Source organism: Pristiophorus japonicus, chromosome 12, assembly GCF_044704955.1.
Source record: "Pristiophorus japonicus isolate sPriJap1 chromosome 12, sPriJap1.hap1, whole genome shotgun sequence".
NCBI lineage: Eukaryota > Metazoa > Chordata > Chondrichthyes > Pristiophoridae > Pristiophorus > Pristiophorus japonicus.
Genome location: NC_091988.1, coordinates 44,522,940 through 44,537,234, shown reverse-complemented (window position 1 = coordinate 44,537,234; position 14,295 = coordinate 44,522,940). Strand labels below are relative to the sequence as shown.

The following is a 14,295-nucleotide window of genomic DNA, read 5'->3' as shown; positions in this document are numbered from 1 at the left end:
TTCAAATGCTGATTGACACATTGTATATTTTCACCATTGTTTTTATTTTAGATGTTTCAAAATGTTGTGGTATTGAGAAGCAATCCTAACTACTTCAAAATAAATTTACAGATTGTCCAAAGTGTGTCGGTTGGGAGAAAAACCAGAAAGGGAGCCTGGGTCCGAGGATGGTCAATCTCAGTGAATGTATGGACCCCAAGAGGTAACTTAGCATCTTTCATCCAATCTTAATCCCTGATATCAGGCATGTTTAGTGCTTGGGTTTTAATGAGAAATCCTCATATAAAGTAGCAAAGGATTACTCTAAAATGTTATAAAGTGCTTAATACATCAAGGGAGTCAACTGAAGCATAATCCATGAGACTGATCATTGACAATATTGCTTAACTCCTTTAATATTCTTAATGTACTCTTGTTAATTTGTACAAGTTGGAATTTCTTGAACTTTTATTAAATTTTTGGCTTTTTTTGTCACCACTGAATATCATGATTAATGGCAGGCTACCCGTGATCAAATGACATTCATTGAATTAAAATATTGTGACATGATTTGGATTGGAGTAAGACTAGACGTTATTTCCCTGTATGTTGCAGGGAAATTGTAGACCTCGTTTGAGTTGGTTACAGCCTGTTGTCGGGGAAACTGATTTCTGTTACATAATCCTGAAAACAGAATGTTTCTAGATGTGTAAAGTATCACATCAATGGACAAGGACAAAGGGAAGATTAATGAAGAGCAATCGTTTTGTTAACTGCTACAGGATTTTATCTCACTGCACATTTCTAAGATGTCATAGAATCAGAATCAGAATAGTACAGCACAGAAGGAGGTCATTCAGCCCATCGAATCTGTGCCAGCTTACTTTCATTGCCCTATTCATTTCAATCTTTGTGATGTCATACACTGAGCCTCAGTTGAAAATAAAATACTAGAAGTAACCTCTGTCCCCAAAACTTTTCTTTTAAGATTTAAACATTAAACTGTAGATCTGTAGACATGGCCTTAAAGATGACATTTTAATTAAGGTAGCATACATGCAGCAACACTAATAATTGTATATTCAGGCTTTTGAAACGGCAAAGATTTATTTTAAGCTGACCATCATCATTTTATTTTTTTAAAGTCTATTCTTCGTGTGCATGTTTTTTTTAAACAAAAAAGTAGAAATATACTTTTTTTAATTAACGTGGACTGTAAATGAGCTGCAGGTTGCAATGCTTCAGTAAGATTTTTTTTCTGAATTCGGCAGATGTATTATTGTTTTTTTTCTTCTATTGAAGGCTGGCTGAATCATCAGTTGATCTCAATCTTAAGTTAATGCGTTGGCGTCTGGTACCAACCCTTGACCTGGAGAATGTCGTGACTACTCGGTGCTTGCTGCTTGGAGCTGGTACACTGGGCTGCAATGTAGCACGAACTCTCATGGTAAGGAATGTTTTAAGCCTGTTTGAATGTTTGTTTTGAAGGGCCTGTGGGAGGATATATTTCATCATAAACTGTATATACTGCAATTACAAGTTGAAAGTAAGTTAACCAGTCGAAAAAGAAATGCTGTGCGCGGATCAGGATTTCTGTGGATGCATTGGCCCAGAACTTGCGGTCAGCATCGAAGTGAAGGGTTTCGCTCCTGGCCCCGAAGTACGCTTTGCGCAAAGCTCTCCTGATCCCTGTGTCAAGAACTTTGGATTTTCTGACCTTCAATTCAAATTAAGGGAAGTTAATGAGGAGTCCCTTCTGCGAACTGCTCTGATGTCAACAGGCTGTCTAAGCAGCCAATCAAAAGGCAGATTTCTCATACAGTGAACAAGGAAGGCAAGTAAGCCTTTAAAATTTTAACTTTTTAAAATAGTTAGAGAGCAAAACAAAGATTGGAGCTCTCACATGGGGAAAAGGCAAAACTGAACCAAAGATGGACAAACTTTATTTTTTTTTAAAAAAGTAAAATTTATTAATTTTTATTAAAATGGACAAAATTCACACTGCACAAAATTAAAATTAGTTTTCCAGGTCTTTAACATTTGTTTAACAGTAATAACACTGTCAAAACCCCAGTCACACCTAATGTCTTTGGGTCTAACTTTTAGCGGGGAATTTAACAGCGTAATTACCGCGGAAGAGCCGATGTTTTCGTCAGTTGCAATGATCTGACTGATTGCACAGATTGCTGGCTCTGTAGTGGGGGGGGCGGTGTTTGGGGGGGGGGTGCCAAATTCCCGATTTTCTTTTTTTAAGTCTGATCTTCATAGAATCTTACAGCACAGAAGGAGGCCATTAAACCCATCGAGCCTGTGCCGGCTCTTTGAAAGGGCAGTGCAATTAGTCCCATGCCCCTGCTCTTTTCCCAAAGCCCTGCACATTTTTCCTCTTCAAGTATATATCCAACTCTCTTTTGAAAGTCACTATTAAATCTGCTTCTACCACCCTTTCAGGCAGTCCATTCTAGAGCATAATAACTTCCTACGTAAAATTTTTAAAAATCTTCTCATCTCCTCTCTGGTTCTTTTGCTCTTGTTTAATTGTAAGAATTGAAAATTACATAGAATCTACAGCACAGAAAAAGACCGTTCAGGCCAATTGATCTGTACCGATCGGGGATTTGTACTCCACACGAGCCCCCACTCACTATAATTACCTATTCTCATCCAGTCCCAATGATCTTTCAATTCTCATACCGAGTAAGCAAAGCCTCTACATCTAAAATGCTTAATGATTAGACGAAGTTGCTTATGCAATAACTTGTCCTTCATTCTATTTTAGGGTTGGGGAGTAAGGCAGATCACCTTCGTGGACAACGCAAAGGTGTCCTACTCGAACCCAGTGCGCCAGTCATTGTATGAGTTTGAAGATTGTCTCGAAGGCGGGAAACCAAAAGCGCTGGCTGCTGTGGAGAAACTCCAAAAAATCTTTCCAGGCGTGGTGAGCATGGGATTTTCATTCTTTTCAGATTATTCTTTACTGTATCACAGGCAAGGCTGCATTTAGCTTTGCACTATTGCATGACCTCCGTTGCGGCGTCATCTTATGATTGGTTTTAGTCGGGCAGTACACACACAATGGAGATGTATCTCAACAACAACAACAACTACAACTTGTATTTACATAGCGCCTTTAACGTAGTGAAACGTCACAAGGCGCTTCACAGGAGTATTATGAGATTAAAAATTTGACACCGAGCTGCACAAGTAGAAATTAGCGCATGTGACCAAAAGCTTGGTCAAAGAGGTATGTTTTAAGGAGCATCTTGAAGGAGGAAAGAGAGGTGGAGATGTTTAGGCAGGGTGTTCCAGAGCTTGGGGCCTAGGCAACAGAAGGCACGGCCACCAATGGTTGAGCAATTATAATCAGGGATGCTCACGAGGGCAGAATTTCAAAAACAGGATTTCACCAATTAATGCTGTTTGTTAAAATGATTTTATTTAAGTGTTTTGACACATTTTATTGGGTAAAAACGTATCACATTGTAGTGTGACTGAAACTTATTGGCCCCGAACTTGGTGGAAGCTAAGTTTCACCCAAGTGCTGCCCAAAGGACTGCTGAGATCCTGACGGTACTTTAGGCGGAAGTTTCATGAAAAAGTCTTGGAAAGACCACCCGGTGGCAAGAAAAGGACTTACGCCATGAATCTGGGCGACAGCGGGCAGGAACTCGCAACCTTGGCGGCAAGTGCAAACCTCAGCAAAGTACTGCCGAGGATTGAGTCGGGCCCAGGGAGGGGGCGAACAGATAAAATTTAAAATTTCCAAAAAATATTTTTAAAAAAACACTAAAAAACCTTCAGGGGACCCCATCCACCTGAATTGCTGGGAAAAAAAATAAAGAAAACAAGTGTACTAACCTTTTTTTGCAAGTCTTTATACTTACCGTTGAGGGTAGACCTGCCTCCACGCGGTAATCCTTTCCCCTGCTGCAGCAGAGGACCGCCCGGACCAAACTGGCAGCTCGGCAGGCGGGAGGACACTTGCGCGCGTTGCACGCCAGCGGGCGGTCCCCAGCGGTCTTCCCTCTCCGCCGGCGGGAGGCCTCCACCAAACTCGCTCGGAGGGGAGACCACCCAGAAAACTCAGCGGCAGCAGACGGTAAGTCCCCCAAGTTCGGCCCCATTATGTTATGCAGCATTGTGCTTGAAGTTACTTACCCCTCCCCGGCTGCTCTGTAAATCCATCATATTCAAGCATTGTACATCAGTGTGACTACACGTGTAGTCTTGCAGTATGGGATTGAAGCCACAAAAACGTCTTTCTGTACAGCATCTGATAGTAAATTTGTTAATATAGTGGTTATTTGTCTTGGGGAGGGGGGGGTGGGGGTAAGCACAGCTGTCTTCATGATTCATGCAAGTAGTAATATTAGGCGTGATACAGTAGTAGTAATAGAATGACGTGTATATTTTAATCTTTAAATCCTTGAGATGGCATTTGTGAAGACAGGGGCCCATGTGGCTTAATGTGAGTATTAAAATGCCCTTGTATGGTTGTAACCCATATGAAAAGATGATTTTTGTTTAAACATTGTTCCCATACCTGACGGGAAAAACAGATGCCACAGTGAAGCCGTGGATTCCACATTCTACTTTATTATACTGTATGAATTGTTGGATCTTTGAGCTGAAGGATAAACTTGTTATTGTTTGTATTGCACTATTTCTTATTTTGTGCCCTCTCTGTATGTCGTATTAGAAACTGGCATCCCTAGCACAGAAAGATATTGGATGGAAAAATCACCTTCCCAGTTTCTCTGCTGTGGTTGATTACATGTACTGTTCAGCTTGATGAGTTGAAGATGTTCTGTCCTGTTTTGAATTCTTCAGTACCGTGTATAGTGCAGGAAATAGTTTCTCTTCATCTACCCCATCAAATCCTTGAATCATCTCAAACACTTCAGTTAGATCACCACTTCTTTTATATTCAGGGAATATAAGTCTATGGAGCTGGTTTTCATAATTTATTCCTTTTATTAGCAGTATCATTCTGGCCAATCTGCACTGCACTCCTTCCAAGGTCAATATATCCTCTGAACAGCTGTAACATAACTTCCACCCCTTTGTATTCAAGCCTTCCTGAGATAAAGGCCAACATTCCATTAGCCTTTTTCATTATTTGTAAGTACCTGTCCACCAGCTTTGTGATTTTTGTACTTGTTGGATCCAGGACCCTGGAGATTATGTGGGATGCCAGTCATGTTCCTTGACTCTTTATGGAAGGTAGAAAATATTACCTTGTCCGACCAATGTGTAGAGGTTAAAGCTAAAAGTCAAATTTATTGACGGGTTGAATAATACAATACTTAAAGACATAATCAAAATCAGTCCAAAAAGGGTGAATATACATCTCAACTTCCCCTAAATCTCAAGTCTGTGACCCTTCGTCAGAAAGGCAGTTCTGACAAAGGGTCACAGACCTGAAACCCTAACTCTGTTTCTTTCTCCACAGATGCTGCCTGACCTCCTGAGATTTTCAGCATTTTCTATTTTTATTTCCGATTCCAGCATCTGCAATATTTTGCTTTTGTCCCCCTAAATCTCTCTGCTCATCCACAGTTCCTAGCATCTCGCCATTTAGAAAGTACTCTGATCTGTCTTTGGACCAAAGTTGATGACTGCACACCCGCGTTCAACTCCATCTGCTACAGTTTTGCCCATTCAGTGGCCGCGATTTCTCCACGCGGCGGGATTGCTGCGGCCAGGGTTGGTGGCAGGTTGAAAGCCCGCTCCCGATTCGAGCCTGCTCTCTCTCCCGAATCTTCCCACGATTGGGCTTGTTAAGCCCGGCCTGTGGGCTTCCTGCCCAATTAAGAGGGTTGGTCCGATGATGGCAATTGATGACGTGTCATCAGCTGGTTTCCTTAAAGGGACCATGCCTGCAATGGTTTTGACAGTTCTTCTGTCAGTGTTCTGCAGCATTGAGGTGCTGCAAACACTGAGAAGTACTGCACAGCGGTGCACGGCTGCACCCAGGCTCTCTCCCATAACTTCCTCCAGATGCTAATGGAGGGAACCACAGCACACAGGGAGGTCCATTTTCCTTCTCGGGCAGAAGGGACCTCCCCAGGCCACCTATGCAGCCTGGTTGCACATTGATCAGAAGGGCACATAGAAAAGAAGTGCCGGAGTAGGCCATTCAGCCCTTTGAGCCTGCACCACATTCAATAAGATCATGGCTGATCATTCACCTCAGTACCCCTTTCCTCCTTTCTCTCCATATCCCTTGATCCCTTTAGCCGTAAGGGCCATATCTAACTCCCTCTTGAATATATCTAACGAACTGGCCTCAACAACTTTCTGCGGTAGAGAATTCCATAGGTTAACAACTCTCTGAGTGAACAAGTTCCTCCTCATTGGTCCTAAATGGCTAACCCCTTATCATTAGACTGTGACCCCTGGTTCTGGACTTCCCCAACATCGGGAACATTCTTCCTGCCTCTAACCTGTCCAATCCCGTCAGAATTTTATATGTTTCTATGAGATCCCCTCTCATCCTTCTAAACTCCAGTGAATACAGGCCCAGTTGATCCAGTCCCTCCTCATATGTCAGTCCTGCCATCCCGAGAATCAGTCTGGTGAACCTTCGCTGCCCTCCCTCAAAAGCAAGAACGTCTTTCCTCAGATTAGGAGACCAAAACTGTACACAATATTCCAGATGAGGCCTCACCAAGGCCCTGTACAACTGCTGTAAGACCTCCCTGCGCCTATACTCAAATCCCTTAGCTATGAAGGCCAACATGACATTTGCCGCCTTCACCGCCTGCTGTACCTGCATGCCAACTTTCAATGACTGATGTACCATGACACCCAGGTCTCGTTGCACCTCCCCTTTTCCTAATCTGTCGCCATTCAGATAATATTCTGCCTTCCTGTTTTTGCCACCAAAGTGGATAACCTCACATTTATCCACATTATACTGAATCTGCCATGCATTTGCCCACTCACCTAACCTGTCCAAGTCACCCTGCAGCCTCTTGGCATCCTCCTCACAGCTCACACTGCCACCCAGTTTAGTGTCATCTGCAAACTTGGAGATATTACACTCAATTCCTTCATCTAAATCATTGATGTATATTGTAAATAGCTGGGGTCCCAGCACTGAACCCTGCGGCACCCCATTAGTCACTGCCTGCCATTCTGAAAAGGACCCGTTTATCCCGACTCTCTGCTTCCTGTCTGCCAACCAGTTCGCTATCCACGTCAATACATTACCCCCAATACCATATGCTTTAATTTTGCACACTAATCTCTTATGTGGGACCTTGTCAAAAGCCTTTTGAAAGACCAAATACACCACATCCACTGGTTCTCCCTTGTCCACTCTACTAGTTACATCCTCAAAAAAATTCTAGAAGATTTGTCGAGCATGATTTCTCTTTCATAAATCCATGCTGACTTGGACCAATCCTGTCACCGCTTTCCAAATGCGCTGCTATTTCATCTTTCATAATTGATTCCAACATCTTCCCCACTACCGATGTCAGGCTAACCGGTCTATAATTCACCATTTTCTCTCTCCCTACTTTTTTTTAAATTGGTGTCACATTAGCTACCCTCCAGTCCATAGGAACTGATCCAGAATCGATAGACTGTTGGAAAATGATCACCAATGCATCCACTATTTCTAGGGACACTTCCTTAAGTACTCTGTGATGCAGACTATCAGGCCCTAGGGATTATCTGCCATCAATCCCATCAATTTCCCTAACACAGTTTCCTGACTAATAAGGATTTCCTTCAGTTCCTCCACCTTGCTAGACCCTCGGTCCCCTCGTATTTTTAGAAGGTTATTTGTGTCTTCCTTCGTGAAGACAAAAGCAAAGTATTTGTTCAATTGGTCTGTCATTTCTTTGTTCCCCATTATAAATTCACCTGATTTTGACTGCAAGGGACCTACGTTTGTCTTCACTAATCTTTTTCTCTTCACATATCTATAGAAGCTTTTGCAGTCAGTTTTTATGTTCCCAGCAAGCTTCCTCTCATACTCTATTTTACCCCTCCTAATTAAACCCTTTGTCCTCCTCTGAATTCTAAATTTCTCCCAGTCGTCACAAGCAGGGATGTGGTCAGGAGGACCTGGCTGCAGTGGTGCGAACCTTTCAATGATCTCAGTAAATCACAAAACATTACTGCAAAGCCATACGCAACCTCATCCTGCTGTGTGACTCATCACATCCCCATCACTCTGCCTTCCCTATTCAATCCCTGAACAACCTTTCTCACACCAACTTACCTTGCACATTCACCTCTCTCTCTCTCTCTCTCTCTCTCTCTCTCTCTCTCTTTCTCTCTCTACATTATAAGTTCCCCATTTCACTAGCCACCCCTCAAACTCACCTTCATCCTTGCCCGATCATACCAACAAACAACACACAAGGGTAGGCACTTGGGTCCTTTAGCCAATGTTCATGTATAGTTAATGTTGATGTGTTGTCAAACATTGAAATCTTTATTTTCAGGACTTTGTGTTCTTGGACAGAGTTGTGAACACTTTTGGAAGTGGCTTAGTGAGTTGTAGTGAATGGTGAGACATAAGGGTGTGCCCCACAATGGTGATGAATGTAAAAAGGAATGGGTTGGTCATTGCAGGGATGCTTTACGGAGCTGGTGTGGGGTGATGCCAATCTGGAACATCATGTGGTAATTATGGTGTACATCATGAAGTGAAGTAAATGTGGCCATGGTGAGGCCATCACTGGCCTCCCGGGCAGCATTGTGGTTGGGTGCTCATGCCCTGTGTACTGTGCACAATCAGGTGATTGTGGAGAAGGTTGGTGTTGGGTGGTGATGCTGGTGTGTTTAGTGATGTTGGTGTTGGGGCTGATCGTGGTGGGATTCTAAGGACCAAGGTGAGATTTTTTCAAGTGCTGCTGGAATAGATGGCAGGTGAGGTTGTGATGACTGAAACACCCCATCACTGGTGAGAGAGGTTGCTGTAAGGAGGTGACAGTGAATAGAGAGTTCACTGCAAACACTTCCAAAATGCACGCAGCTCAAAAGTCTTTTCCAAATCCTGAAGGCTTCAGCTTCTGAGATTGGAAAGTGAACAGTTGTGAAATGGTAGCTTTTATACCACTTCTGCAGCTGTCAACTAGCCAAAGTAATGGAGAGTCACTGAGAACCAGACTCCACTTACCTGCGTGAAACCTAAGGGGTGGCAAAGCCACACTCAACCTCATCCTACTCTGCCACTCAGTCAAAAGGTTGGTAAAATTGTAAGTGCCTACTTTTAACCCTCTTAACTAGCATTTAAGTACTGTTTAATGATAATTACCTGTTCCGCTGATTGCTGTCGAGTCTGCTATCCGAACACAGATATGACAGCTGAGAAACTCACTTGGAGGCGGGTTCAGAGTGGGATCCCGATCAGCTGTCAATCTCGGCCATTTTGACAGTGGGCCTGCCTCCAAACCCGCACTTGCAGGGCTGTGAAAATTCTGGGCAATTAATCTATCAATGTCCTTTGCAACTTTCTGCTCCCATTTACACTATTTACTGTGCCACCTAACTTAATGTCATCAGCAAACTCTCTTCCTTCCTCCAAGTCATTTAGAAATATAGTAAAAAGTTGTGGCCCTAGTACAGATCCCTGTCGGACACCACTAGTCACATCCTGCCAATTGGAACACATGCCCAATATTCCTACTCGCTCTCCTACCTTCTAATCAATTCCCTAACCATGTCAAAAGGTTGCCTCCAATGTCATGCACTCTCATTTTTGTTAACAATCGTGAAACCTTGTCGAATGTCTTCTGGAAGTTCATATGAATAACATCCACAGGCACTCTCTTATCTACCATGTTAGTTACCCCCTCAAAAAAAAAGATCAACTGGGTTTGTTAGACATAACTTGTCCTTTACAAATTTATGTAGTCCTTTTGAAGTTATTTTTATTGCATGTCTGGAAGAAAACCATTGTTATTTGCAATGTTAGACAAGAAATCCTGTGTGTGTATCATGACAAGTCTATTTTAGAATTCAAGTCATGTTATCTTCTATTTTGAAATTGTTAGGTGCACTTGTCTTACCAGTTATTGTTAGTTGATTTATAATCCTGTACAGATTGAATTTAATTAATTATGTGGTAATAATGTGCAGAATACTAAATATCCTTGGTAAAGTTGTGCAGTTGAGTTTTTTTTTTATGGTCTTTTTGATGGAATTAATTTCCTCCTAAGAATGTCTCTGGATGTTTCAGATTATAATTTATCGCAATGCCTTCTATGAAGAGTTCATTTTGCTTCTAATATTTTAATGCCAGACTTAGTTTTCAGCTGCCACGGGTGTGCAGTGGAGGGACTTGCTGCTAAGACTGAGTTTTTTTTTGAAAGATTGCATTTATGTGGCACCATTCATGACCTCAGGATGTCCCAATGCCCTTTACAGCCAACAAAGTACTTTTGAAGTGTAGTCACTGTTGTAATGTAGGAACCATGGCAGCCAATTAGCACACAGCAAGGTCCCACAACCAGCAATGTGATAATGACCAGATAATCTGTTTCAGTGATGTTGATTGAGGGTAAAATGTTGGCCAGGACACTGGGGATAATTCCCCCGCTCTTCTTCAAAATAGTGCCATGGGATCTTTTACGTCTACCTCAGAGATCAGATGGAGCCTTTGTTTAATGTCTCATCTTAAAGACACCACCTACAGCAATGCAGCACTCCTTCAGTACTGTATTTGAGTGTCAGCAGAGTGCCACTGGAGTTATCTTGGGTAATCCTTGCCACTGGACCAAGACTGCGTGGTGGCTGGTGTGCAACGGTCACCACACGTTTAAAAAAAAAAAAAAAAAAAAAAATCCACGCACAGGCATCTTCCACCCTTCAGAATGCAGTTTGGGTCTTTCATTGAAACACCTGTGAATTCATCCTTTTTTGGCGTGGAAGCAAGTCATCCTTGTTTCGAGGGACCGCCTAAAATGATGGAGTGTCAGCATAGATTTTCGTGCTTAAGTCTCTTTGGAATGGGACTTGAGCACACAACCTTCTGACTCTGAGGCGGGAGTGCTATCAACCGAGCCACGACTGACACTGGACACTTTTTGGTCTTTACATTTCTGATGGTGGAACTCTACATATTTTTTTTTAAATTATTGAGCTCGAAAGACTGACCTGGTCACATAATGGAAACGAGCAGATGCTTACGACATGCTTTGATATGCTTATGACAATTCAACCGTAGGTGCTCAGCACAATAACTTCCTGGTGGCCCAGCAGAGTTGATGCCACTGAAACAAGTTATCACCTTTGATAACATCTCGGGATTGAAACATTTTGTCTCATAAGGATGCTTGGCCATCGGTTTGCCCAGCTGTCCACTCATCACTGATCCATAACTGTAGCTCGCTATCCTCAGTTATAACTGAGACAAGTGTAAGTGGATGGAAAAGCTAGCAGGATTCTGGAAATCCTCAAGAAAGCCTGGCTCTATGTATAAACCTCTGGAATTTGATGGTCCAAGATTCCTGCATCTTCCCAGTCAGAGAATGCTAGCTCTTTTTAGCACGTTGCAGAGAAAATCCATCCCTTCCTACTGGAATGAGCAGATTTCAGCATCAGGCAGACTAGTGGGCTTGATTTTAGGATAGCCTACTTCCTCCCAAAGTCTGCTGTCTGCAACATCAGAAAGATGGCTGGTCGCTCAGTTTCTGATTGTGTTAAACAATAATATGGACACTCCTTATGTAGAGTTAATCATTATTTATTAAACCAATGTTGTAGAAGCATGCATTAGGCTATGGGAAATCTGTGCTTCGTATATCATAGAATCATCCGCCACAGAAGGAGGCTGTTCGGCCCATCATACCTGTGCTGGCTCTTTGATGGAGAAAGAAAGACTTGGATTTCTATAACGCCTTTCACGACCACCGGACGTCTCAAAGCACTTTACAGCCAATGAAGTACTTTTGGAGTATCATCACTGTTTTAATGTGAGAAACGTGACAGCCAATTTGTGCACAAGCAAGCTCCCACAAACAGCAATGTGATGATGACCAGATAATCTGTTTTTTTTTGTTATGTTGATTGAGGGATAAATATTGACCAGGACACCAGGGGTAACTCCCCTGCTCTTCTTCGAAATAGTGCCATGGAATCTTTTATGTCCACTTGAGAGAGCAGAAGGGGCCTCGGTTTAACGTCTCATTCGAAAGAGCAATGCAATTAGTCCCACTCTCATGCTCTTTCCCCATATCCCTGAAAATGTTTCCATTTCAAGTATATATCCAATTCCCTTTTGAAGGTCACATAGAATATCCAGCACAGAAACAGGCCTTTCAGCCCAACGAGGCTGTGCTGGTGTTTATACTCCACACGAGTCTCAGCCTTTCACCATATCTTTCTGTTTGCTTTTCTCTCATGTACTCAACTAGTTTCCTTTTGAAAGCATCCAAGCTATCTGCCTTAACCACTTCCTGAGGTCGCGAGTTCCACATTCTAACCAATCTGGGAGTAAAGAAATGGTTCCTTATTTCTCTCTTTAATTTATTAGCGACTATCTTGTATTTATGACCCCTGGTTCTGGATTCTTCCACAAATGGAAAAATTCTCTCCACATCTATCCTGTCCAGCCCATTTATCATTTTAAAGACCTCGATCCGGTCACCTCTAGGTCTTCCCTTTTCGAAAGAAAAAAGCCCCAACCTGTTCAATCTTTCCCGATCGTCTCACAGTTGTGGTACCATCTTTGTAAATCTTTTTTTTTGCACTTTCTCTAGTGCTCCTTTTTATAGTACAGAGACCAGAACTGTGCGCAGTACTCTTAAGTGCGGCCTGACCAGGGTCCTATATAGGTTTAACATAACTTCACTACTTTTGAAATACTACAATTGAATCTACTTCCACCACCTTTTCAGGCAGTGAATTCAAGATCACAACATCTTGCTGTGTAAAAAAAAAAAAAAATGTCTCCTCATCTCCCCTCGGTTCTTTTGCCAATGATCTTAATCTGTGTCCTCTGGTTACTGACCCTCCCGCTAGTGGAAACAGAGTAAATAACGAGCAACTATCAAAACCCTTGATAATTTTAAATACCTTTATTAAATTTCCCTTTAACCTTCTCTGCTCTAAGGAGAACAATCCCAGTTTCTCCAGTCTCTCCACATAACTGAAGTCCCTCATCCCTGGTATTCCAGTAAATCTCATCTGCACCCTCTCAAAAGCTTTGACATCCTTCCTAAAGTCCAGAATTGGACACAATACTCGAGCTGAGGCCTAACTAGTGATTTATAAATGTTCAGTATAATTTGCTTGCATTTGTACTCTATCCTCTGTTTATAAAGCCCAGGATCCCATGTGCTTTTTTTTTTAACAGCCTTATCAACTTGTCCGGCGACCTTCAAAGTTTTCTGTATGTGGACCTCCAGTTCTCTGTTGATGCAGCCCCTTTAAAATTGTACCATTTAGTCTATATTGTCTCTCCTCATTCTTTCCCCAAAATGCATCACTTCACATTTATTTGCATTAAATGTCATCTACCGTATGTCTTCCCATTTCACCAGTCTGTCTATGTCCTCCTAAAGTCTGCTACTGTCTTCGTCATTGCATTTCCAAGTTTTGTGTAATCTGAAAACTTTGAAATTATAGCCTTTACACCCAGGTTCAGGTCATTAGTATCAATTTAAAAGAGCATTGGTACTAATACCAACCCCTGGGGGAGACCACTTTATACTTTCCTCCAGTCTAGAAAAACAATTATTCACCACCACTCTGTGCTTTCTGCCTCTCAGCCAATTCTGTATCCACGCTGACACTGCCCCTTTAATTGCACGGGCTTCAGTTTTGCTAACAAGACTATTATGTGGCACTTCATCAAATGCCTTTTGAAAGTCCATATTCACAACATCAACTGCACTAATTTCATCAAAGAACTCAATCAAGTTTCAGACGTGATTTACCATTAACAAATCCGTGGTGGCTGTCATTTATTATCCCATGTTTTTTCCAGTGACAGTTAATTTTGTCCTGGATTATGATCTCTTGAGCGTTTTCCCACCACCAACAGTAGGCTGACTGGCCTGTAGATATTGGGTTATCCCTTTGTCCTTTTTATGATCAGGGGTGTAACATTTGTAACCCTTCAGTCCTCTGGCATCACTGCTATCCAAGGTGGATTGAAAGATTGTGGCCAAAGCCTCCGCTACCTCCACCCTTACTTCCCTCAGCAACCTAGGATCAATGTTTCCTTTAAGCTGTGTGGCTGTGCAGCGCTCTGGAAGTCCCGCGTAGCTGGCTCGCCGGCTTCTAAATGGGAAAAACTGTGCATGCACAAAATTTTGAATGGGCTGCGCAGCCATCCGGACCAGGTGACCT

At 42.4% G+C, this 14,295-nt stretch overlaps 1 protein-coding gene across 2 annotated transcripts in view; it reads left to right on the top strand.

Moving 5' to 3' along the window:
* Nucleotides 1-14,295, top strand: part of atg7 (ATG7 autophagy related 7 homolog (S. cerevisiae)) — a 238,253-nt gene that overhangs the window by 40,952 nt on the left and 183,006 nt on the right. For both annotated transcript variants that reach the window (XR_011596050.1, XM_070895377.1), the window contains exons 9-11: nucleotides 112-202; nucleotides 1,282-1,426; nucleotides 2,759-2,917. Coding sequence is in view for 1 of the 2 variants with exons in the window: in XM_070895377.1 (XP_070751478.1) it covers nucleotides 112-202; nucleotides 1,282-1,426; nucleotides 2,759-2,917 (395 nt within the window). In the remaining variant the exon portion in view is untranslated. The remainder of the gene's footprint in view (nucleotides 1-111; nucleotides 203-1,281; nucleotides 1,427-2,758; nucleotides 2,918-14,295) is intronic.